The sequence below is a fragment of the Schistocerca piceifrons genome, chromosome 2, assembly GCF_021461385.2.
Source record: "Schistocerca piceifrons isolate TAMUIC-IGC-003096 chromosome 2, iqSchPice1.1, whole genome shotgun sequence".
Classification (NCBI taxonomy): domain Eukaryota; kingdom Metazoa; phylum Arthropoda; class Insecta; order Orthoptera; family Acrididae; genus Schistocerca; species Schistocerca piceifrons.
In genome coordinates, this window is record NC_060139.1 from 1029693985 (window position 1) to 1029721012 (window position 27028).

At 41.0% G+C, this 27028-nt stretch overlaps 1 protein-coding gene across 1 annotated transcript; it reads right to left on the bottom strand.

Annotated features, from left to right (window-relative positions):
- Positions 1 to 3176: 3176 nt before the first annotated feature.
- On the bottom strand, positions 3177 to 12689 carry LOC124776597 (elongation factor 1-beta'). Its single transcript, XM_047251664.1, has 4 exons — positions 12528 to 12689; positions 12145 to 12394; positions 3899 to 4088; positions 3177 to 3387 (listed from the first exon to the last, which is right to left on the bottom strand). Exons 1-4 carry the CDS (start codon positions 12605 to 12607, stop codon positions 3233 to 3235), a joined length of 675 nt encoding a protein of 224 aa, XP_047107620.1. The 5' UTR covers positions 12608 to 12689; the 3' UTR covers positions 3177 to 3232.
- Positions 12690 to 27028: the final 14339 nt, after the last annotated feature.

Sequence of the window (27028 nt, forward strand, 5' to 3'; positions counted from 1 at the left end):
ATACACTAAACAGATGCAGAAGGATGTAGGTTGCAGTAGGTACTGGGAGATGAAGAATCTTGCACAGGATAGATTAGCATGGAGAGCTGCATCAAACCAGTCTCTGGACTGAAGACGCAACAACAACAACAACAACAACAGAAAACAATGAATCGTATGTTAAGTTTTGATTGTGCAGTAACTCATAAATTACTTCAGAATTATATTCAGCTAGTTCAGGACGATTTTCACTGTGACCTACAGAGGCTCCATGGGTCTCCTGATACAAAGAAGTGAAACAACTGACAATATTCTTTAGTACATTAAATTCATTTTAAGATTTTGATTAACAGCACGTATCCTAAGGGATTAAATGCAGTTTCAACATTCATTATTTGCATTTCTGACAGATTCTTTGTCTGCATGAAACTACCAATTTCCAGAATCAAAGAATGATGCAATGACAGATATTCATGTCATTAATTCAGCACAAAAAAAGATATATTGCCACACAATAGAAACCATCCCAATACTTTCCCAGAAGTGATTTTTTTTTTAAAAAAAAAACAACAACAACAACACTAAAAATCTACACTAATAATAGTGGCTGGAAGAGGCATCTTGGAATTGTGAAACTGGTGCAAGCTCATCCAAATAAATCCCAGACATTTGGCACATTCCTGTGAACCACCTTCCCTCCTGATCTGGGTTCAAATGCATTGAAAAGTAATTTTAGTGCGTAGAAGAAATATCCAGGCATGTCTTTAGCATTTTGTCAAGTCACATTGTGAAGAAAACCAATAATAACTTCCATCTCTATTGAAGACTGTCTTTCTACATCTGCATCTAACCACCTTGATTTCACATGTTTAACCGAATACTGATTACACAAAGTCATTATGAAGTGTATTATCTTGTCACACATGTAAACCTTGGAAAAGTTAGAGCAGATATGTGCTGAATGAGAATGCAAAGGTTCATATTGACAAAATACTGTCAATAGAATTTGGAAGTTTTTTTTGTAATTATGTAGTAATATTCAATGCCCTGCCTAAGAAATGTACATCAAACTAGACAATACTAACTATGCTTTAAGATATAATTTATAGCTAATAACAGCATATTAATTAATGCCTAGTAATACTTGGTAAGGGTATGTCTGACAACATACTTTCATAGTCTGGAGATTCCGGTCACTTGTTATACTTACGAGAACAAATTGGCATTACTTTCTTGGAGTGTTCAATTCACATTATCTCCCAAATGGTGTTTTTGGACATATGTAATGCATGTGAAACCTCTGTAGGAATGCCTAAAAATATGGATGACATAGCCCCTCCACCAGTCACCTGAATACTTTTGGCCACACTGAATACATTAATGAGTGGGAAAATTAATCAACACTAAACCACCTACAACACAACGGCACGACATGGTACTTGACCAACTGCAGATGTTACAGGAGAATAATTCTTTGAGAAACAAAGGCAATTAACAAGTCTTAAGAGTTATGTCAACCGAACTGGGTGGAAAAATTATAAATAAATGAGTTGTGACACTGTCCTAAGAACACTTCTACACCACAATGAGAAGCTATTTAAAACATGTGCATAACTCATTAAGATAGGTGTTACATATTGAATTTTGTGAAGTAAATAAGCAGTAGGTGATTGACAGCTGTGCACTAGTGTCTTCAGTGAAAAACACAAAATTCAGCTTATTTACATATTTATATAAATTAAAGGCACTTCTGTGAGGACAGAATTTTTTATAAATTTCTAAACAGTTACCCGAAGAGAAGATAACATACGAGCATTATTAAAAACAGAAAAGAAAAAAACCCTGGTATTTACATACACCACACTTGGTGCCAAAATCACACCTGAAAACAGTCTTTTGGATCTCACTTGCTAGATAGTAGATGCATTAACTTCTTAGATTTATTTTCACCACAGGGGAATCTCAGTAGCATTAGGAACTACTGTACATCCCATACACATTACGGAAATCTAACTACTATGTTCTTTCAATGCTATCTTAATATCATTCAAGATAGAAATATGCTTGCTTATCCGTTCCTGAAAAAGGTATGGTTGGAACAGAGCTAACAAATAGAGAGATCACTTACTTCTGAAAATGAAATACTTCTAAAAGTTCCAAAGGTATAAATCAATCAAGTGCTCTCTACTTGTGCAACTAAATTTCTGTATCACAGGACTAATATTTTTTTTTTTTTTAAATTCCTATCATGAATTAACAATTCCATACTAATGACTACTTTAACTATTTCCAGAATCCACAGGTGAATCATCAAACACTGAATGTGCTAATTCCAGTTGAATTAGGCACGACGCCAGCTGCTGCTGTTGTCTATGAACAGACTTCTCATCAAGTACTGTTGTGGTAACAGTTATTCTCTCCAACTCACAAAACAGCCTAATACTTTTCATCAAGACTGAATTGTGAGGATTTCACTTTAATTAAGTTATTGATAAGAATTTCCGTACTTAAAAAATGTCAAACTGTTCATAAAAATCACCACTTTGCTACACTTTTGTTTCCCCATAGGTATTCAGAGAGCGGAGGACTGTGTATATTTTCCTGAGTGTATACGAGAATGAATCCTAAATGGCCATTTTGGAAGTTAAATCTTGAGGACTTCACATAAGATCCACCAGAAGCTCACTTTATGGGCAGTAAGAAGAAAGTACTTTATTGCAAAAATTGAGCCAGTGGCTAACTCTCAACACAAATCAATGGGCATGATCAGGTTTTTTTTATTTTTATTTTTTATTTTTATTTTTTTTATTTTAAGAAAACAACCCACCATTCATCTTATTCGACTCACAGAAGCACTGGACGACTTAAATCAGCATGGCTGCACTGTTTTGCACACTGATTCTCTCTGCTATAATCTCAACACCTAACCACAGCAGATCTTGCATCAAACAGCAAAATATCAATTTTTTTCCTTCTGTATCTACACTCCACTCATCACTTTTATCACAGAGTGGAAAAGAAAGAAAATTTAAGAAACAAGACACACAAATGTACAATTGACCTAAAACTGAAATGGCAGTCTAGCACAGAGTATATTTTACAAATAAATTTCAGAAAATGGAGTAAGGCTAGAGGGGGATGACTAGCTGGATAAATCAAGGCAAATAAAGAAATAAGAGACAGAACAGCAAAAAGAATTCTTGTTTTCAAATTTTATTTTTTTTACACAAAAATAATCTTATTAATACCAAAATTAAATTTTATTAAACGCTGCAATATCTACAGATTGCACATGGTCTTCAAAATTCTGTATCTCTTCCACAAGCAAATCCACAGAAACTTTTTCATCTTCGACAACACACATGATCTGCAGCTTGTTAATTCCATAACCAACAGGAACCAGTTTGGCTGTGTAACAAATCAAATATTTAGCATCAGAAAAAAAATGATAAACCATATGTTACTATTAATACATAGATAAATACCATACATGTTACTGTTAAATGTAATTATATGGCCAATGCATAGAAAATTGACCAAACATTCAACCTACATTTTTTATTATTTGGCCCATGTAATTTGATATTACACAGTGCACCACAGGTGTCAGAGAAAACATTGATATTTACTTATGCAATGGGTATTCAGATCTCTATTCTCTTAATTTGACTGACTCTCAAAGAACAAATGAGAATATTTATACATTGGTTTTCACCCTAGCATGCTCATCAGGTTTAAACATTTTACCAACTCAATACATTTTTACAAGCTGTTATATGCCAATCCTAATTACATTAAAATAGTTGCTGTTTGTGCCTAGACAAAAATTTCAACTAAACATAAAAATTTGATCAAGAAGTATTGCAAATTCTAATTTATCAAACAGATGTAATTCGATATTGATTTCTGTTGTACTTACATGCACCCCATACAAGACCATCCATTGTAATACTTCTAACTTTATTTTCCATTTCTTTCATATCAGTCTCATCATCCCATGGCTTCACATCAAGAACAATACTTGATTTTGCAATAAGTGCTGGCTTCTTTGCTTTCTTTTCTGCATAGGCCTTTAACCTTTCTTCCCTAATCTTTTCTGCCTCAGCATCCTATAAAAGAGCATTCAATTAGCAATGAAGATATGCAAACAAATTTAAACACACACACACACACACACACACACACACACACACAACACACACACAAACAACAACAACAACAACAACCACTGTGGGTGTCGGGGGACAGTCACTGAAGTCTTTCTTAAGTCTTGTGAAAAAGTTTTGGCAAACCTTTATTTCCTTTAAAATTCATTTTTTGCATATTACGTTAGAAGTAAGGATTCATCCACCCACTCTACCTGAGAAGGGACAAGTCCAGATACAAATAACCATTGAGGAGTCCCACTTTCAATTCACATTACAAGATACTTTCAGCTTTTTTTATAGGATGGATGAAAAACATAACGAGATTGATTTTTATCTAGCAAAGTTTTTTTTTTCCAACAATATTGTCCCCTTCAAAGCACTGTTTCCAGCCTTGGTAGCAGAGCTGAAATGCTTCAACTGCTAGAGCCTTTAACATGTCAGTCACATTCTTTTGAATGTTGTAATGAGTCCTAATATGATGTCCTTATAAGACATTTCTTAATTTTGGGTAAAGAAGGGTCACAAGGACAAATCAGATGAATTGGGGGTAGGCGGGGGGGGTGGGGGGGGGGGGGGGGGGGGTGGGGGGGGGGGGGGGGGTGGGGGGGGAAAACAGGATTGATTTTTGAAATAAAAAATTCCATGATGGAAGTGGCCATGTGACATGGGGCATATTCATGATGCAGCATCCTCTTGTCTGCAACATCTGGTCTCACTTGGCTCCTTTCCCTAAGCGTTTTGAGGACATCTTTGTGAAACACTTGGTTGACAGTTTTTTCCTGGAGGAAAAAAATTTTTATCCACGACACCCCCAGTGTCAAAAAAGCAAACTAACTACATTTACATAGACACTCCACAATCTAGCATATGGTGTGTGGCAGAAGGTACCCTGTACCACAATTAGTCATTTCCTTTCCTGTTCCACTCCAAAAAGAATGAGGGAAAAAAGCTGTCTATATGCCTCCAAATTAGCCCTAGTTTCTTTTATGTTATCTTTGTGGCCCTTACACGCAATGTATGTTGGCGGCAGTAGAATCTTTCGGCAGGCAGCTTCAAGCGCCGATTCTCTACATTTTCTCAATAGTGCAATCAGCATTGTTTTGATCTTTAATTTGGTCATTCAAGCTTTTTTCAGTCAAGGAGACGTCTCAGTGGGCTGCTCCACACTTTATCTCAGGATCATACCAAAAAAAATAAAAAATATCCAAGATTCTCATCTGTGATTACACAACTGAACCATTTGTAGTTACTGGCAACCCTCTCAAGAATATCTATGCACACGTATCTTAAATTGTTCTACTGCTCATTTGTGAGTTTTTTCAACACTATTTTGACACAAACCTTTTGCATATGCAAACTTCGGTAAAATTTGATGTATTGATGATGTACCACCATCAATGTTAAATGTCTGATTTCACAAGAACAAGAACCCATTCAATGATTTCGCTGGTTTTTTAAGTTGAACGTCTCCCAGACCAAGGCTCATCTTCAATGCGTTCTTGGACTTCCAAAAAGATTTATGCCACCGACAAACTTCTGCTCTTTTTAAGGAAAGTTTCCCATAGGCCTACTTCAAATTTCCAAAGGGCAAACTCATTGCCTCACTAAGTTTTACACACAACTTTATGGCGTAAGATTGCTCTAAACTCCTCTGTCCCATTTTCGTAACAAAAAAAAAAACAACTTCACTGAGGGCACTCTTAAATCACGTGGCACGTGAATGGTGCCGTAGCTCTGACTTAGCGTCTGGAAGGGAAGACCGGTCTACACAAGTACAAGACAACATTGCCAGATCACTTGCAGTGTTGTTAATTTCATCATCTCTCTCTCTCTCTCTCTCTCTCTCTCTCTCTCTCTCTCTCTCTCTCTCTCTCTCTCTCTCTCACACACACACACACACACACACACACACACACACACACACACACACACACACAGAGAGAGAGAGAGAGAGAGAGAGAGAGAGAGAGAGAGAGAGAGAGAGAGAGAGAGAGAGAGAGAGAGAGAGAGAGAGAGAACAAAAGCTTGCATGTAAAGTCAGTGAATAACAAGTGCGCTTTGACTACAGGTGCTCATGCACAGAGCAGATTTTAACTTAAGAAGCATACTGAAATAACAGTCAACCTGAAACAGCCCTATCGCCACCACCTTCGTCAACTTCAAGAATGCATAGATTGACAGCCTTTCTCCACCCTGGAAGTTTACAGCTTGAACCTATTTGACAGTAAGCCTTATCAAGCCAACACATACGGACATAGTCAGCAAAACAAATATACTCACGAAAAGGTGGTGGGGGAGGTGGAATCTAACAGGATTTAAGGAAAATTACAAGCATTTAGTGAAGCTGATTATCATGTTATGAGTTGAATGAAACCACTTGAGTCTAATGGATCAAGAATAGCTTTGTGAGCTGAAGTGTATGGTAGAATAGTTTTCAGTGTGACCCTACATGGACTTCTACCATCTGATCACAAAATGTAACACAGATTCAGTATGTTAGCTTGCTGTGTAAACAGATGCACCCTAATAAGTGAACGTCTCTTCACAACTGACTGGGAAGGAAACTAAATAACCCACCAACAGGGGCAACAGTTCAAACAGTCCAACACACACAGAGATAGCATATTTTTACTTTTACGTGCATAGAAACAGAAAAACCACTTTGAACTGAGCAAGGAACCCGGAAATACGGAAGCGTCCGATCTAACCCGTCGGCTTTGACCCATGACGTCACAAATATAGCGGAAACGACAATTCCAATATGGCGGATATAGAAACGTTGCATACGTATCACAAAGACGAAAACACATAGAAAAACAACACACACAAAGGTTTCACAAGAACAACCTGCTAACATTGATAGCAAACAAAGATAATAATAAACAAGTGGTACTCAAGGCCAGGCAGGGGGGGCTGCGCCCCCCCCCTGACCCCCCCCCCCCCCGCCAAAAAAAAAACTCCCAACCTAACCTCGTATTCAGGGCTACGCTACAGATCAATGTGTAGGTCAATCAAAAGATAAAAAAAAGAAACAAATAAAAAAAAAGAAAAAAACAATATTGATTCATTAGACATAACGAGTAGCGACAAAACATATAGACCATAAAGATTGAACAATCTAATGGCAAACTGATAAAAGCCTCATAGACGACGTTAAAACAAAAAGTACAGTAAAAAGGTAAACTATATATTACAGGCCCTAAAACTCCTACTAAGGTAACGTCAACGAGGCAACATCTACAAACACGCCACACTCACAAACCAAACTCCGCGCCGTAATGACGTCACACACCACAACACCCTTACGTCACGAGTCAAAGCCGACGCGTGAGATCGGATGTTTCTGTTGACCCAGGAACCCTTCTTTGGTCTTTGTTGTGACATCAATAGCTATTCCTCGCAAAATATCTGATAATGAAAGACAGGATATACCTGAAGGTATCATTTGGGGAGCTGCTTGAAAATTTTATGCATCTAAGTAGCTATCAAAGGTCTTCTTGAAAGTTAAAAATATAAAAAGTGTTTCCAGAATGAGATTTTCACTCTGCAGCGGAGTGTGCGCTGATATGAAACACATAAAAAGTGTTGTCTGTATATGAAAGCCATTTGCATTGTCAGTTATTGGCTGTGCACCAATATCTCCACATGCACTGAAGACCATTATTTTCCTAAATATTACAAATCAGCTTCAACACTACCCCACTATCTATTCCAAGGTCATTTCATTGTAATCAGGATGAATGATCCTAAAATCCTTCCCAGTTTCACAAACGACAACTAAGATCAACTCCTTCCAGGAATCACGGAAGTCTTCCATGGGCAACAGGTGATTTTGAAGTGGTTGGAGGATTCCCTATGCCGCTCACTGGCACTCTTACATGGTACAATGTCATACCTGACGTAGTTTCATTTAAATTAATACACAAACAACATCTATCCACCTGTTACCATTAATAATACCTTGTGTGAAAAGATTTCTGGGTGTTATTTGGAGACCCTTCTGCTTCAGTACAGAAGTCATTGATGACCTGTCATTCAGCAGACAGCAACAGATTGAGTCTAGATATACTTTACTCGACCACACTTTGTCCGCTGCACTGTTGCCCTAACAAGAAATCTTGTTTGCCTATGGATACCTCAGATGTGGACTGAAACACTGCTCCTAGCAGTCACTTTAGTGTACGTCAGCTATCATTTCTCACTGAGAAACATCTGAAGGCAAGTGAGCAAAACAAGAGACTACGAGGGAGAGGGGCAGCAACAATGGCCCAAGGGCACATCATCACCTATAACAATAAGAGAAACCTCAATCAATCTGAGGTTACCAAAACAAACATGTGGTGTGGTGTATTGAAGTTTATGAGACTGCATTGCAATTAAGAGACCATGATGATGGAAGGGTGTGAGAATTCTAAACAGACTGTGACATTCAGGTTTAATGAAACATAAATTCCAACAATTTTAGGTATCATACTTGCAACGATGGTGAACTACTCTGAGGAAGCTAGTAGATACTCCATGCTCAAAAAGTAAGACACACTGCTTATCTAACTTTACACTACACTTCAACATTTAATCAACTGATTTGTTTAAAATTTGCTTATATAGCAATTCTCTGGACTCCAGCTTACTGCAGCTGCCTCCTCAACACATTGACTATATCATACCACTTTTTTCTCTGTCCGAAAGCTACCTTACATCAAATTCTGTACAGTTTCAGAACCTTATAAATTCCGTTAAGAGGAGGAATGACTAGAGCCGCAATATATATTTCTTTAATCCAGTGTTACTGATATGAACCATTTACCATAAAATGACAAGCCTACAACAATTACTAGAGGGAACAAAATAAAAGGGGTAGTTAAATGGAAAAAAGTACCTAAACTGTTTATTCTTACCAAAGGAACTCCCATAACTTATTACATTTATCCTGCTGTGAGACAAGACAATCACTGCCTTTATGGAAAAATGTTTGCAGTTGCCTACTGATTCAGTGCATCTCTTCATCCAAAGCAAACTGATGGCCATGAATATCTATGTTTCAAGGCTCCAAAGTTACAGAAATTGTATGAGGAGAGATCGGAACTGTACGGAGGATGTGTAAGGCTTCACAGTGACACTTCTACAATGTACTCTAAACAACACTGATTTCTCCCCATGTGATTTCCATATTTTTGAAGCCCTGAAGAAAGACAACTGTGGCTGTCTGTCTGCTTTGGCTGGAGATACAATCATGATGCCATAGGCAATTACAAACACTTTTGCACGACAGCACTGACCATCTGGTCTCACAATGGAGTAAACGTATTAACAGTTATGCCGACCAGTTTTGAAATAATAAACAGATTACTTCATTTCTTTCCTTCTGTACCTCTTTCATTTGACAGCTCCTTGTACATCTGACAGCTGTCAAACAACATCAACAGTGTCTCTCCTCTTCATATCAGACTGGAGATCATTGAGGGGACTTGACAGGTTAAAAAGGAAAGACAGCTGACTAAGAGACCTGGATGAGATGGACCTACCCATAGTGAGGATGATGGTGGATGTGGATGATGGGGGAGGTGTCAGATGGTATAAGGTAAGCACTGTGTCTGCTTCAGTCCAGAATTGATAAGGGCAAATTGAGAAGTAAAGATAGATTATGAGAAGGGAAATGAATAACGCAGTTGAGAGAGAGAGAGAGAGAGAGAGAGAGAGAGAGAGAGAGAGAGAGAGAGAGAGAGACTGACTATGTCAAGGAGTGTGTCAGAGGGCAAGTTCCGATCTTCCACGTTTCACTGAACTCTGGAGGGGGAAGGAGGGACCGGCAACAATTTGCCCTCCACCATGTTCTTGCATCCTGTTGACACCTTCCTGTACTTAATATCTATTAACACACCCATATCCCCAGCTCTTTTCACCACACATTTATGTCCGAACAGCCAGCAATAGGTTTGGCGTAGCATATCTTCCTATTTGATCCTTTAGCCAAGAATAAAGTTTTTGGGGACAGATGAGACAATGAGGTGATTCAGCATTTGTAACTACCAGTCCAGAGCAACGAATTAAGGAACATAAAATTAGTTCAGATGGCAAAGATGTCAGTCAATGGAAAATGATATCTTGTTTCTCAACTTAAATAGCAGGGCAATCCTACGAAAGATCTCATCAAGCATAAAGAATCTAGAAAAAACCATTGAGTGGACAAGCTGAAATCTTATGTGTAACACACAGTTTTCTAGGGATAAAAAAGGAGATGGATTAAATGTATTAGCAATGAAGTTGGAAGTTGAAATAATCACTTTCACTATATTATCAAGGAAACTTGAGGATATAATGTGGGACACTGTCAAAATTACATGTGAACCTCAGTTTATTTCACTGCCATCTCTTTGCTTCCATTATTAACTATAAAGCTATAATTAATTAATATTATTGGATATTCCAAGTTCATGTCTTCTATCTATATTTCCTGCTACTGTTTCCTTAAAAGCAAGAAAACCTTCAGACAGTTTCAATATGAACCTTTTACTTACACCTTCTGCACTGTTAACAAAACGTCAATCAAGCTGGAGATCTAGTTCAGTTGAAACTGGAGGAAGGAAGCATATAGTCTTCTGTATCATAATGAATTTATCTCACCCATCATACATTCAACATCCTCCCACCTCCCTTTTAATATTCCAACTATGATTATGTCAACTGTTCTTGACACATTGATAAAGCCACTACAAGAGTAATAACCCAAATGTTAAAAACTTCAAATTAATACTTAGCAAGTGTAATCATAAAGGTAAGTTCACCTCCAATTAAGCTTGTAACGAAAATCACAAACAAGAGTGACTGCCAAATACATCTGCCAATGAACATTGACCAGACAAAGAGTGAAGTACACCATCAGTTATTCTTGTCTCCTCTTCCATAACAACCAAATGAGATGTTGAAGCAGTTAAGGGCATGTGTGTGGGATATCACAGGAGAATTAACCAAATGAGTCTTAATGAAAGGTAGGCATCAAAGAGCAGAATGCTGGCAGCACTTCCTCTCATGTTATAACTACAATCTTGGTATACCCTATATGGCAGAGATCAAGTGGGGAAAATAGAATAAAAAATATCCTGTATAATATCTGAATGTTTCAATTTAAACATTAACTATTTTTACATTTTAAACATCAGCAATTCTAAATACTGTAACAAAGTCCTAATCAAGAAGGTACCCAATTATTAACTTCACTGTTAAACTTCACACAATTCCACAAGTTTATCATAACTGTAAACAAGACAACATTGTCCCAATTACTTTGGTGCACTTACTACAGGGGCTAATTTCACATCAATTGCAGACTGTCCTCCTGCTTCCGTTATGTGGAAGTATACACAAACTGATTTTAACAAATCATTTTTCAAGCTTAGCAGATACATTACTATCTTAACTGTTTGGTTACAATTAAAAATTATGAACCACGAGGAAAAGTATCAACCGCAAGGAACAAAGAACAACAACCAAACCTGTCAAGTATATGAAAATTACAAAATGATGGAAACAAGAAGGGGAGAAAAGCTACTACTTGCTGTCAAGATGTTAAGAAACATCTCATTCTGGTTCTATATGACAGCATCTCAAGATTATTACGTTAAGCTTGCCAACTACTGAAAAGGAATACAAAATAATACTGAAGACTGTAGGCCATATGCACATCCCTCTTTAGTTCTGAAACTTTAACACTAAACATCTCAATGACATGGCACAGGAAAAGAAATTAGAGAATAATGAGATGACAAACCGGCAGTTTTGTGGGGATAACTACGTCAAGTTTTCACTCTGATTTAAAGGTAGAAACACTACAGTCCTCAAGTGAACACAAATTCGTCAGAGTTGTTACCATAACAAATTACCCTCACCACATACCTAAGTTTATCATAATTTAGTTTTCTCTTAAACTTTTTGAAAGATCGTGGCTTTCTATATCAGATGTGTTATCTAGCACGATCTTCGCGTCCATACAGTTGCAAAAATAATTTTAACCACTTACCTCCTCGTCGTCTGAGCCGAACAGATCCACATCGTCGTCATCATCGGCTTTTTTGTCTCCGGATGGCGCACTGCCATTCGTTACAGCTCCAGCAAAAGCCGCCGGTGGTTTCTTTTCACCTGGAAATTTCTTGCTGTCAGCTCCGTATGATTTAATATGATTGTACCAACGCAATGCATGAGGTGTATCAGCTGATGGAGGCTTTCCTAACGTTTCGAATACGCACACATCAGCCTGCGTTGGTTGAAACCTGCAAATAATACATTCTTATTCAACTTTAAGGTTCAATACAATAGTTTCTGACTTTACTCTCTGTCCAGAAATGACACAGTCTCACAACACGTGTTCCACTGTAGCTTGCTCATATCTCAATAACAGCTCACCCGTCGACATAGCTTCTGTCTGCAAGGTATGCGTCCAGGGATTTCACACCGTCTGTCGTTTTCAGATCTCCTACAACCATTGTGCTTTATTAATTAAAAAGTAATATATTGGGTCTCACGCTGGCACCCTACTTAATTGACCACAGACGTGGGTAGAAGGAAGGGGGAGGGGATGTGCTTCACACATGCGACTCTTTGGATTATTTATTCTCGTATCGTCATTCAGATGTCTCTTCTCTCTCTTGAGCGTGCAGTAGAAAGCATCGTACTCGTAATGAGTTCTATTAACTTTTAAGGTCTTTATAGCTGCACCTGGTCTGGGATTTTTAAGTTACTGTTTCACGTACAGTGAAATATAACTATCATTATTTGCCACGCGCTTCTATGAGCTTGTAACAAGCACTATTATTCGAAGCTGAAGACCAATAACAATAAAGAGAGTTTCGTGTAGTAAGAAATATGGGAATTTGGCACTGGTTTTTTTCATTCACACTGAAGTGACAATCGATTGGAATTTGTCGATTGTTCCAGAAACAACTCCATGTTACGCCGCCTGTCCAACCGTGACATTGTTGCCCTAAAGCAGCCTTTAACAAACGCAAATCTCTTCACGATCATCGCAGTTGATACTACATTCCATGAACTTTAAGTATGTCGATGATTGCTGACGACTTATACCATCGTCTACGTTTGAAACGAAAATTGTTTCCATGTAAGACTGCCAAAGATAGTCCACTGTATATTTTAGTTATGTTGCCCAATGCTATATCATTCCTTGAGCTTTATTGTTGATGTGAAAATTTGTAACAACGGTTGCAGTCTGTTAGTATCAATTTAGCAATATCATTCCTTGAGCTTTATTGTTGATGTAAAAATTTGTAACAACGGTTGCAGTCTGTTAGTATCAATTTAGCAATATCATTCATTATTAAAGTGCGTTCAGGGGCCCACCCACTACAGTAGCGCGTTAGCACACCACTTCTGGGATTCACTGATGTGCACCAGCCTGAATCGGATATGCATGGTTGATTAACAAGGGCTGGTTTCCCACATCTGACTATGTGAGTACTGGGCTGGTGCCCACGTCCCCTCAGTTACACAATTCACAAACATCTAGAAAAAATTCGCAGATTGTTACATGGAGTAACGCTAGACACAGACAAATGAGGTACCCAGTGTCGAGGAAAGTGATGAGGAGGGGGGGGGGGGGGGCGACAGGAAGGGCATCCAACCACCCTCTAGCACTAAAGCTGGATTTCTATTTCCACAGGTTTGAATAACGGGGTTAACGTGCAGTAATCACTCATAGACGCCAGGTGACAAAACTAACAGTGAGAGTATGTAAAGTATGCCAGTGAGATGCGAAAAGCAGTTCAGTCATTGTCGTAACGTGGAGACAGCAATTTATCTGACGTCCAAAGGGGTATGATCATTGATTTCCAGGCCAAGGGTCAGAGTTTCCGAAATGGCTCAGTTTGTAAAGGATTCGCATGCTGCTGAGGTTAAAGTATACCTTGGATGGCAAAATGATGCTTTCCAAAATTGGCACCAAGGCAATTGTGGTGCACTACAGGCCCTAGATGATGGGACTGAACAACAGATGAAGAGAGGTGTGAGGGCCAACTGACGTGCAAATGTGCAGTTGTTGAGCAACTGACCACTCAAATGAACCAAGGGGCTACCAGCAGTGTCTCCTCAACTACCATTCAGCGAACATGGCTCATACGGGCTTCTGCAGCAGGTAGCTGCTTAACGCATCCATTCTGACTGCTGTTCATTTGTGACGAAGCCTGTAATTTGCACACCAACACCGCAACAGAATTCCACTGAGTGGCAAGAAGTGAATAGCATTTTAAGCTGCAACAGACAGGTATCCGTTGGCGCGTATGGGACGAAACTCCCGAAAGCAAACACTGTGCAATAATTGTCGGAGTGTTGTGGTCTGGGGAATGTTTTCGTGGCATTTCCTTAGTGATATCTTCGTTGTGGAAGGCACAATGAATCAACAGAAGTATGCATCTGTCCCTGGGGACCATGTTCACCACTACATGCAACTTGTTTTTTCTTGCCACAATGGCATCTACCAGAAGAACTATGCAACATGTCAAACAGCTCGCAGTGGACATACGTAGTTTGAAGAGCGCAAGAATGAGCTTATTGTACTCCTCTGGCCATCAAACTACTTGGATTTAAAACCAAACGAGAATATGTGGGACCACCTCAATTAGGCTGTTTGGGCCATGGATACTCAGCACAGCTGGCCATGGCACTGAGTTGGGTTTTGGCAGGTGACAAACATACATGCCCCCACCACCACTTGCGTAACTCAACTTACATGTAGAAACACCCTAATTGCATGCTATCATGTCACCTTTCATGAAAGTTACGAAAGTTAAATGATATTTAATTTCTTGCATGATTTCGGTTCCCTCACCATTGGTTATGAGGTTCAGCAACTGCCACTAGGTGGACCAAAATGGTACTGAAACAGAGGATGACAGACTAAAGGCCGAAATACTAAATGTCTTTTTCCAAAGTTGTTTCACAGAGGAAGATTGCACTGTAGTTCCTTCTCGAGATTGTCGCACAGATGACAAAATGGTAGATATCGAAATAGACGACAGAGGAATAGAGAAACAATTAAAATCGCTCAAAAGAGGAAAAGCCTCTGGACCTGATGGGATACCAGTTCAATTTTACACAGAGTACGCGAAGGAACTTGCCCCCCTTCTTGCAGCGGTGTACCGTAGGTCTCTAGAAGAGCGTAGCGTTCCAAAGGATTGGAAAAGGGCACAGGTCATCCCCGTTTTCAAGAAGGGACGTCGAGCAGATGTGCAGAACTATAGACCTATATCTCTAACGTCGATCAGTTGTAGAATTTTGGAACACGTATTGTGTTCGAGTATAATGACTTTTCTGGAGACTAGAAACCTACTCTGTAGGAATCAGCATGGGTTTCGAAAAAGACGGTCATGTGAAACCCAGCTCGCGCTATTCGTTCACGAGACTCAGAGGGCCATAGATACGGGTTCACAGGTAGATGCCGTGTTTCCTGACTTCCGCAAGGCGTTCGATACAGTTCCCCACAGTCGTTTAATGAACAAAGTAAGAGCATATGGACTATCAGACCAATTGTGTGATTGGATTGAGGAGTTCCTAGATAACAGGACACAGCATGTCATTCTCAATGGAGAGAAGTCTTCCGAAGTAAGAGTGATTTCAGGTGTGCCGCAGGGGAGTGTCATAGGACCATTGCTATTCACAATATACATAAATGACCTTGTGGATGACATCGGAAGTTCGCTGAGGCTTTTTGCGGATGATGCTGTGGTGTATCGAGGGGTTGTAACAATGGAAAATTGTACTGAAATGCAGGAGGATCTGCAGCGAATTGACGCATGGTGCAGGGAATGGCAATTGAATCACAATGTAGACAAGTGTAATGTGCTGCGAATACACAGAAAGATAGATGCTTTATCATTTAGCTACAAAATAATGGGTCAGCAACTGGAAGCAGTTAATACCATAAATTTTCTGGGAGTACGCATTAGGAGTGATTTAAAATGGAATGATCATATAATGTTGATCGTCGGTAAAGCAGATGCCAGACTGAGATTCATTGGAAGAATCCTAAGGAAATGCAATCCGAAAACAAAGGAAGTAGGTTACGGTACACTTGTTCGCCCACTGCTTGAATACTGCTCAGCAGTGTGGGATCCATACCAGATATGGTTGATAGAAGATATAGAGAAGATCCAACGGAGAGCAACGCGCTTCGTTACAGGATCATATAGTAATCGCGAAAGCGTTACGGAGATGATAGATAAACTCCAGTGGAAGACTCTGCAGGAGAGACGCTCAGTAGCTCGGTACGGGCTTTTGTCAAAGTTTCGAGAACATACCTTCACCGAAGAGTCAAGCAGTATATTGCTCCCTCCTACGTATATCTCGCGAAGAGACCATGAAGATAAAATCAGAGAGATTAGAGCCCACACACAGGCACACCGACAATCCTTCTTTCCACAAACAATACGAGAATGGAATAGAAGGGAGAACCGATAGAGGTACTCAAGGTACCCTCCGCCACACACCGTCAGGTGGCTTGCGGAGTATGGATGTAGATGTAGATGTAGATGTAGATCTGATCTCATTCTGCTTTCCTTCATTGGATAATACACATCTTGAATCGTTAGCATTGTGATAAAATAGTGGGCTTAGTCTTCAAAGAAATAAATAAATACTTTATAAAGCAACAAAATTTTGTTAATTCATACGATAGGAATCTTATTCCAGCATTCAGCAATTCATTATAATCGCTTGTTTGTAATAAAGAAACATAGCATCATTTGAAGTGATGTATGGATTCGAAAAAAATATCACTGAGACTATGGGCTTGCTGAGGTTCGCATTACTGCAGGTAGTCAATATTGAGCTGGATTTGGTTGTTTGAGGGAAGAGACCTAACAGCGAGGTGATTGGTCTCATCAGATTAGGGAAGGATTGGGAAGGAATTCGGCCATGCCCTTTCAAAGGAACCATGCTGGCATTTGCCTGGAGCGATTTAGGGAAATCACAGAAAACCTAAATCAGGATGGCCAGACGCGGGATTGAACCGTCGTCCTCCCGAATGCGAGTCCAGTAGTCAATATTCTAAAGGTATTTTTTATTTCAGTATAATGATAATAGTTTTTACTGTAGTAATTGAGTGAAACATTACAGTTAAGTGGGTATAAAAAATTTATTTGAGCCTTTGGAAATTTAATATTGCTCTTGACCGTAATTGAAATACTATGTACTTGCAATAGTCTTTGTATTGGGACATTCACTGAAAAATGACTGTTCTGCACTGTAGTACAAAGTTTTATTACAAAATTAAGTGTGGTACCGATAAAGGAAGCATCACATTTACATCATTTGTGACTAATTAGAATCTTGACTAATTCTAAAAATAAAAACAAAGCAGGACTCTAGAGACAGAAACCTTACTTTTCAATGTACCTTCAATGTATTGTAGATAGCACCAAACTGCTTAACATAAAAATTTAGAAATAGTGTTCTTCAGAATGCAGTACAAGTAATGCAGTGACACTTGTAATTTAATGAAACCTGGCATGGCATCTCACATTGTGTCGTAGATTTTTGTATTGACACAGAATGTGGTTCAAAAAGCATTAAAACTCAGTTTTACACATTCAAAAATGATTTTCGTATACAGCCGATAGCTCCCTTATTAGTTTATTGGATGTCTGCAAACGATTTATACGAGATGCCGATTTCCTTACTCAACATTTGTGGGTCCGATTTTTATTTGTCAGCGCCATCATAAGCTCTTCAGCTAAAAGCTGCACAAACCGCAGTAAGGGAGACGCGAGTTTCACTCAAAGCTTCGAATGACATTGGTTTCCTTCTATGAATAACGTCACTTGACGCCTTCTTGATGGTCACATAAATAGTGTTTCTGCTTTCAGTGGACTAAATCTTAACAGCAAAGGAAGGAGCAGCTTTAAAAGGGAAATCCCAACTTAAAAAGTCCATATTTTGTGAGCACAGAAATGAGAAGTAAGAATTATGTATTCTTGTGTTTAACTTCAAGACTGAGATGCCACAGTCGCTGCATAAAAATGCCCAAAAACTTTTCGTCTCTATTTGTGGGGGCATCTTCAGATATGAACAACTAGCAATTGCATATAAGGTTAAGGAGTCCTGAATTAATAGATGTGTTATGCACTGGATAAATACATCAACTTTCATTATATGATTCTGAACATGTATGACTGTGATATGCGACATCATGCTTGATTATAAGTAATTCCTCTCTCTGTGCCAAGTTAGCATCCATACTTTATGATAGCTTCTTCTTTCTTCCTGTTAAAATCAGGATGGCAAATTTCTGTCTGAGTGTATATGATAATGCATTGTCTTAGGTAGAAGTGTAGGTTCACAAAATTTTATTTTGCAGTCTTCAAACTGTAAAGCACGTTTACGATGTTCACCTTAACAATATATTCCAAGTGAAATATCCTCTTGTGTTTGGCACAGTGGTTCTTAATATTACTTTCCGAGGTTTCAGTACCTGCATAGCAACAAGTGAACGTAATTTTAGCCAGATCAGCTGTTGCCAATGAATGGTATACTTCTCTTGCAGATCTGAGGAATTCATCGTTTTCTTGGTAGGCTTAATTGTTAGTTTCATTTATACTTTATCAAAACTTTTCCTGTGTGATCAGTAATCTTGTTTATAAATGGGTAGCAGATTTTCCCTGTTGGCATCTGTTGCTTTTCATCATCCTGAGAATCTTTCTTCTCGGTCAAAGAGTTCGTTTCGAGTCCTTATCAGAGTAACAATTTTCATAGGACTATAAAACAACTGAACTCTTCTTATTAGTAATATGGTAATATGGATTATAGATTTTATTGTCTTTATCCAATAAATTTTAAATTATGCCTCTCTTCTGTTTTGGACGATTTCTTATGGTGGTATCAAACTGAGGAGCTTTTTCGATTAGCGACAATAGCTGATAACGTTTGCCCACTGGCTTTATTGCACATGTGCAGGCTTGAAAAGCCTCCAACTCAACGAGTTTAAATTTAAACTTGTTGTTTCAACTGCTAGTAGATTCGTTTGAGCAAAAGTGTGCTGACGATCAGCACCACTTGCAACCTGTCTCTACTGCTTATGTACAGCGCTTCTCACTGTTCAAACCACTTGCACTTGTGGAACTAGTGTACTAAGGCGTACTAGAACAATAAGAATGATGTACAACACGGTTATATATAAATTGTTTTATTCCATAGAGCGAACATACAGAGTTTCCACACCATTAGAACGTCAAGAACCGACTGCTAGTCTCTGCTTTTTCTCCACCAAAAAGCCTCTCACTGGGCTGTCATAGAGGTTTCGACTTCTTGAAGCTGTCGATGTTCTCATAGAGCCCCCTGTGGGGACTATGGGGCACTGTGGGTTGCGTCGACAGCGAGTGATGAGTGAGATCGCTGACTGACTGGGCCGTGGTTGGTATGTGAGCAAGACATGATTGGCTGGCTGCCGTGCAATGGTGGTGAGCTCGTTTGAGGCCTCTGGCATGTGTAGGTACTTGTTGTCTACCGCAGAATGGGGAGTGGTGTATTGGGGAATGACATACATGTGATATTACGCCAGGTGGTGCAGCCATGTGATGCGGCCACAACGTGATTTGCAGGTGACATCCAGTGCAGGTACGGCGGTGGTAGTGCTGGTACTACGGGTGAGGTTGCGAGTGTCAGTGTAGTCTGTTCGTCTATGTTTGAATCAGGTGGTCCGATGTCTGTGAGGGTAGTAGTGTGGCCGCCGTGCAGAACCCAGGCAGGTTTTAGCCTCACAAGCGACACTGTTGTCGGTGTACCAGACACTAGTACTTTGAACGTTTGTTCGTCGTGGGACAGCACTTTGTGAGGTGATTCTATTGTGGTTGGACGGCTGGTCATATGGTTTCGTCACGTATTACAAACTCACACTGGCGTAAGTCTTTACAAATAATGACTTGCACCTGCATGTGTGTGGTGACAGTGGCGGCACATACATGTTCTGAATATGTGTGCGAACTCAGTTGACTAATGTCATAAGGTCAGTGTGCGCTGCATCGAATGTAAGCTGTGTGAAGTCTGCAGGAAGCAATGGTGTTTCACGATATAGGATAGGTGCAAGTCACGCATGATGTCATCTTTGTGTATTGAACAAATGCTGAGGAACACCCAATGCAATGCCTCAGACAGGAACCACTAAGGCACATCACAGCTGCCTTCACAGTCCTGTACCACTTCTCGAGCAGCCCATTGCTTTGGGGGTGATAAGATGTGGTGTGCATGCGAAGACAGCACAGGGCTATGAAGAGAGATGACTCGAACTGACAGCCCTGGACCATGGTGACCTGTTCTGAGATTCCAAAGTCTATATTACTATAAATGTGCATGCTGTCATTTCCAGTTTAATGTCACAAATGGGTACCATCTTGATCCATACTGATATTCTATCAACGGCTGAAAGCAGGTGCCAGAAATCTTCTGAGGAAGAGGGCCTATAACGTCAGTATCTACATGTTTGAAACATGCTTTGGGTATGGAAAGTGTCCGGGCTATGACTGGGCAGGTCGGCCACTTTTGTTTCATTGACAGACTAGACAGCCTAGTCACGAGCATCTTCAGTCTTGCTTAAACCCATGCCATATGAACCGTTCTGTGACAAACCACATTGTTCTGATTCCTGGGTGGCTCAAGTTGTGTAGTCGGTTCAAAATTTGCCATTGTATCCTGAGTGGCACAAGAATGTGTATTCTGTCTCGGGACAGTTGCACAGCAGTGTCAGCTCAGTAATGGGTAAGGTCCAGCTTATGATTCCAAAACTGGTCGTCTAATCTGTCATCAGATCGTCTATCGCCAAAAGTTCATAGCTGTATAGTAAAAAAATTGCACCAATCCATGAGAGGTAGTCTGCAATTACGGTGTCTGCCCCTTGAAGATGGCGGATGTCAGTAGTGTACTGCGAAGTGAGGTCTAAATGGCGGAAATGGTGCAGGTAGATGTCTTGAGGCAGCTTCTTGATTGTGCCAGCAAGTGGCTCAAGGTCTGTGTAAACCATTAAATTGCTACATTCTATGTTCTCTGCAAAATGTTTGACCACAGCACATATCATGAGCAGCTCACTTAGACTATGGAGGCATGAGCTTCTTGAAGAAGAATCAGTGCAGCTGTCATTGATGATTTGCTGCAGGACAGCCCCCACCGCAGTGTTTCTAGCATCTGTTGTAAGGATGAGTTGTGCATTCAGGTGGGTATGGTCTAGAGTGACAGCATTAACTAGCGATTGTTTCAAGATCTGGAATGCTTCTTTCATGTTTGTCGTCCATTCGATCTTTTTGTTGCCATGCTTGTCCTTTCCGGGCAGCAGAAGTTTAGTGTGCTGAGGAAATGACTTAAGTCGTGATACATCTCCAGTAGAGGCAGGCTCTGGACCATGTGTTCGAGCTCTGCTGTAGGGTGGATGTCATCCGCATACAGATCGGGGCCCAAGAAAGTGATCTCATGTCGTTTCAGTTGAGATTTAACCACCTAATGATAACCCCCTCTCTACTCGGACTGTGACTAAGACCTTTTGTAAATGAACCGAGTGGCTTGTGATTTTAGGAATAGATCAAAGCATCGTCTAAACATGTGTAGCAGAAGAGGAGCCTGTCAATGAATCGTTGCCACATTTGGGTCACATTCTTCAAGCCATATGGCATTTATAGACACTGAAAGAGCCCCACAAGTGTATGAGTAAAATCTTAATGGTTAGGAATCGGATAACGGTCATGAATTGTCCTGGAATTAAGAACAGTTTAATCGTCTTAGAGTTTCATGGTACCATCTTTTTTGGGGACCGGTTTGATTGTGGAGGGCTATGGACTGTCTGACAGTCACATGATCCACCCTTGGAGCAAGTTGTCAATAGTATTCTTCACAATCTGCAGATCTGCTGGATGGAGGCAGCATGGTTCATGACAGCTGGGAATACCTTCTGTCATAACGATGTGGCACATTGTTCCATCTTTAACCACACATGTAGGTGCTAGGCAGCAGGAGTTACGGGTAGTAGAAGCACTGTTTGTTAACACCACACATTGCCTTGAACCAACTGGGCACATTTGTTTTCCCATAATGGCACAATTGACAGTGGAGGGGTGCCTCATTGGTCATGAGTGCAACTGACTGGCAGCGCATTTGATGTAACCAGCTGCTGTGAGGATAATGACCACAGGTGGTTGTATGCCAATGCGAGTGATGTAGTGCTCGTTTAGATGCAGCATGTAAGAGAAGAATCCTTGCATGGGGTTTTATGATTGTGATCAGCAGCTGAGAATTTGTTGATGTGTCATAAGGATATTGTTTATTGTGTGAGCACACTCATGGAGGGTCTCTGCATAGGCTTCATTGAAGATGAAATATTTTGATGAGCGGGTCACATCATATCAGATTGTAGGTGGAGAGGGTGCATTGAAACCATCCATACCATATCCCATCATATGCTATGTGAGTGTGGGTCACACGATGTCTCGCAAAAGTTGATTGGCACATAGGAAGTTGATTCCCAGGAACAGCTCCAGCATGTCAGTTATGTGCAAGTCCCACTGACATGGAACATTTGTTGCTAGGCAGATGGTTATTGATATTTTTGTATCCCGCCTGGAAGGCGGCACGTGGGTAGAAGCAGGAAAGGTAATACACGTCAGTACTGCAGGATGAATTTAAATTACCTTTACTCTAGCAGAAAGAATACATAACTTTGCCACGAGGTGCGAAGTGTCGCAGTGTCGCGGCCGTCTGCTCTTCATCAAATGGGCACAATCAGGAGCAGAGCTCGTAGAGCTCTCCCACTCCAGCCAGAGTGCGCTGTCGTTGGTGTCTATCATATTGCCAACTTCAGAACTTGCATTTACGCCGTGGCATCGTTGCTATCGATACCACATCCCTCCCTCCTGAAACGACACACTATCGTTGAGTATGGCTTCTGACGGCAGGTGGGGGGACCCAGGGGGGGGGGGGGAACCAGCTGAGGGGGCGGACAGTGGAACAGCCAGAGCGAGCTGTCCACCCGCGACCCCGAATTGCTCGCGAGGGGGCGAGGAAAACGCCCTGTGGAAAACCTGCCCAGGCCTGGGTAAGCTCGGATGAGGAGGCGGAGAAGCGACCCCCATGGGCGACGGCGGCGGTGCGACGGCAGCCTCAGCGTCCATCAGTTGCGGCGGCGGGAGGCGCCCGTCCAGTGCAGGTGACCGGTCCGATAGCGGCGACGACGGCAGGCGCGCCTGCGGCGGAGGCGCTGTCGGGGGAGGCGTGGGCTGAGGCAGCAGAAGCCGTGAAGTCGCCAATTCTGCCGGAAAACAACCAGCGGCAGAAAACCGGGGACGGCACAAACGGGTCTGGTTTCAGTGTCACGTGACAGAGCCGGAAGGACCAGAAATGACAAATAAGGCGCGGCCGAGCTGGCGAAGAATGCGCCCCTGTTCCCAGTGCCGCCTGCCAGAGAAAACGCGATACAACACCAAATCGTGCGGCGCCAAGCCAGAATGAGGCGAAGCAGAGGGAGCGCGCGGCGGCTAGTGCAATAGCTGCAGGAGTGACCGATGGGCGCGACCATGCAGCAGTTCCGCTGGGGAACAGGTGCTGCGCTGCTGGGAGCGATGTGAAGCAAGGAAAGTCCAGAGCGCGCGCCAAAGACCTTGTAAAAAATAATTAGACTCACTTATGGCGCTGCAGTCGCGGGATAATTTGAAACTTCGGTTGGACGCCATTATAGTGGTTGTAGTCTGATGTGTTGTATAGTATTGTTGTTTATGACGACCCTGATTCAACGTTGTATATTTGTTGGGGCGCACATACAGTATTTGTTACTCGTAATTCTACTGTCTGTACGTTCCAATCAAAAGAAGTACAATGGTGAAGAGTTGTGCAGCGATTAATTGTACAAATAAATTCGAGAAAGGAACGAATATTACATTTCACAGGTATGTGGATATTTTAAGTTGCTTTGTATGTCAGTGCACTTGCTTAATAAATGTTTTTGTAACACGTTATTAGCATAATGTCTGTGCATCCATTTGCAGGTTTCCTTTCTCAAAACCACAGCTGTTACAAAAATGGTTACATGCTGTCAGGAGGCAAGATTTCAGACCGACAAAATAACTTTTTATATGTTCTGATCATTTTGAAGAAAGTTGGCTGATCGGTAGTGTTTTCATGGTCTAGGTTAGGTTGAAACTTGATAATTTGGTCGTGAGTTGCCAAAGCACTATGCCATATATAACGCACTTCTCGTCATAAAATCTAAAGCAAGGTAGAGTCAGAAAATATCTGTTAATATAGTGGGCAAATCTTCGAGTATTTTGATGCATTTTGCGTACATCTATCATAAATGAACTACGAAAAATGCTAGGGGTCCAGTACATAACTTTTAGCAACGGTAGATTCCATGTAGTACGTAAGATAAATTCATAAACAGTGACTAGTTGCTGTTTGTTAATAAATTAAAAAGTATATTGTAGTAACGTATTTAAATGAGGCATTATGTTTGTGATCTAACTCAAGAGAAGGCATTTTATAACCAAAAGCGATGTATAAACATTCGAACTCCGCGCGTCAGTTTACCACTCTAATGGCCGCCGCCCAGCTATTCAACTTGTCCGCTCTTCACAGTCGACCACCCGTGCGGTTGTGGGGGCCTGGCGCGCGCTCGCGAGAGTGCGTGGCGCGCAACTTGCTCATCTGCGACTTAAACGTACGCACAAAGCGATCAGCCTCGCTGTTTGACTGGGGTGGAACGGGGCTGAGGTCAGATGGCGAATGCCATTAGCAGCACAGAACGCTTCAAACTCTGAGGACCCGAATTCGGGGCCATTGTCGGAGACAGTAACTTCAGAAAGGCCCTCAATATAAAAAATTGATGTCAAAGCCCAAAAAGTACTCACAGATGTAGTAGAAGATATAGATACAACAAAGGGAAGGTTGCTGTGCGCATCAATAACTATCAAGTAGCGGGTGTCCCAGAATGGACCCGCAAAATCAACATGAACGTGCTGCCAAGGCGCAGTAGGAGTCGGCCACGCAAAGAAGCTCTGGCGGGGAGCCGTTTGATGATCCGCGCAAGAGCGACAATTACCAAGCCAATTATCGATATAAGTCACAGCTGCAAAATACTAACACGAATTCTTTACAGACGAATGGAAAAACTAGTAGAAGCCAACCTCGGGGAAGATCAGTTTGGATTCCGTAGAAACACTGGAACACGTGAGGCAATACTGACCTTACGACTTATCTTAGAAGAAAGATTAAGGAAAGGCAAACCTACGTTTCTAGCATTTGTAGACTTAGAGAAAGCTTTTGACAATGTTGACTGGAATACTCTCTTTCAAATTCTAAAGGTGGCAGGGGTAAAATACAGGGAGCGAAAGGCTATTTACAATTTGTACAGAAACCAGATGGCAGTTATAAGAGTCGAGGGACATGAAAGGGAAGCAGTGGTTGGGAAGGGAGTAAGACAGGGTTGTAGCCTCTCCCCGATGTTGTTCAATCTGTATATTGAGCAAGCAGTAAAGGAAACAAAAGAAAAATTAGGAGTAGGTATTAAAATTCATGGAGAAGAAATAAAAACTTTGAGGTTCGCCGATGACATTGTAATTCTGTCAGAGACAGCAAAGGACTTGGAAGAGCAGTTGAATGGAATGGACAGTGTCTTGAAAGGAGGATATAAGATGAACATCAACAAAAGCAAAACAAGGATAATGGAATGTAGTCTAATTAAGTCGGGTGATGCTGAGGGAATTAGATTAGGAAATGAGGCACTTAAAGTAGTAAAGGAGTTTTGCTATTTGGGGAGCAAAATAACTGATGATCGTCGAAGTAGAGAGGATATAAAATGTAGGCTGGCAATGGCAAGGAAAGCGTTTCTGAAGAAGAGAAATTTGTTAACATCCAGTATTGATTTAAGTGTCAGGAAGTCATTTCTGAAAGTATTCGTATGGAGTGTAGCCATGTATGGAAGTGAAACATGGACGATAAATAGTTTGGACAAGAAGAGAATAGAAGCTTTCGAAATGTGGTGCTACAGAAGAATGCTGAAGATTAGATGGGTAGATCACATAACTAATGGGGAAGTATTGAATAGGATTGGGGAGAAGAGAAGTTTGTGGCACAACTTGACCAGAAGAAGGGATCGGTTGGTAGGACATGTTCTGAGGCATCAAGGGATCACCAATTTAGTATTGGAGGGCAGCGTGGAGGGTAAAAATCGTAGAGGGAGACCAAGAAATGAATAGACTAAGCAGATTCAGAAGGATGTAGGTTGCAGTAGGTACTGGGAGATGAAAAAGCTTGCACAGGATAGAGTAGCATGGAGAGCTGCATCAAACCAGTCTCAGGACGGAAGACCACAACAACAACAACATTATCAATATGTATATCAATGCCGATCCAAGTGCAGTGACGACGCGCTAATTGCTTCGTCCGCACTATACTCCAATGACCAGTAACCTGAGGATTTCCGACTGCAACGAACGAGGTACAACCACACAAGACTGATCATTGTCAGGTCATAACAGGATAACACTACGGTGTACAGACAAGTTGTGATGTTGCGGAAAGTAACGCCGTACAAGAGGATCTCGAATCAGCGTAGCAGATGGAGGCCATTGAGTACAAATACACTGCAAAATAATCTGCAAAGAAGCATCGGCGGCTGTCGCGGAAGCAATGCGACGAAAATCCACTGGAAAACCATCAGCTAAGTCCTTATATTGCGAATCAATAAACATGCAGGACAGATCGGAAGAATCAAACACTTCGTCAGGACCGATAGGCAGACGAGATAAAGTATCAGCATTGCCATGCTGGGCTGTAGGCTGAAACAAAATTCCGTAATTGTAGTTAGACAAAAACAAAGACCAACATTGCAACTTTTCTGCAGTATGGGCCGGAACTGGCTTTGACGGGTG

Excerpts from the sequence above, each read along its gene's own strand:
- LOC124776597 (XM_047251664.1), bottom strand. The coding sequence starts at position 12,607 with ATGGTTGTAGGAGATCTGAAAACGACAGACGGTGTGAAATCCCTGGAC. Across the intron at positions 12,395-12,527 it reads GACAGAAGCTATGTCGACGG|GTTTCAACCAACGCAGGCTG; the intron begins GTGAGCTGTTAT and ends TATTATTTGCAG. Across the intron at positions 3,388-3,898 it reads TGGTCTTGTATGGGGTGCAT|CCAAACTGGTTCCTGTTGGT; the intron begins GTAAGTACAACA and ends TTTGTTACACAG.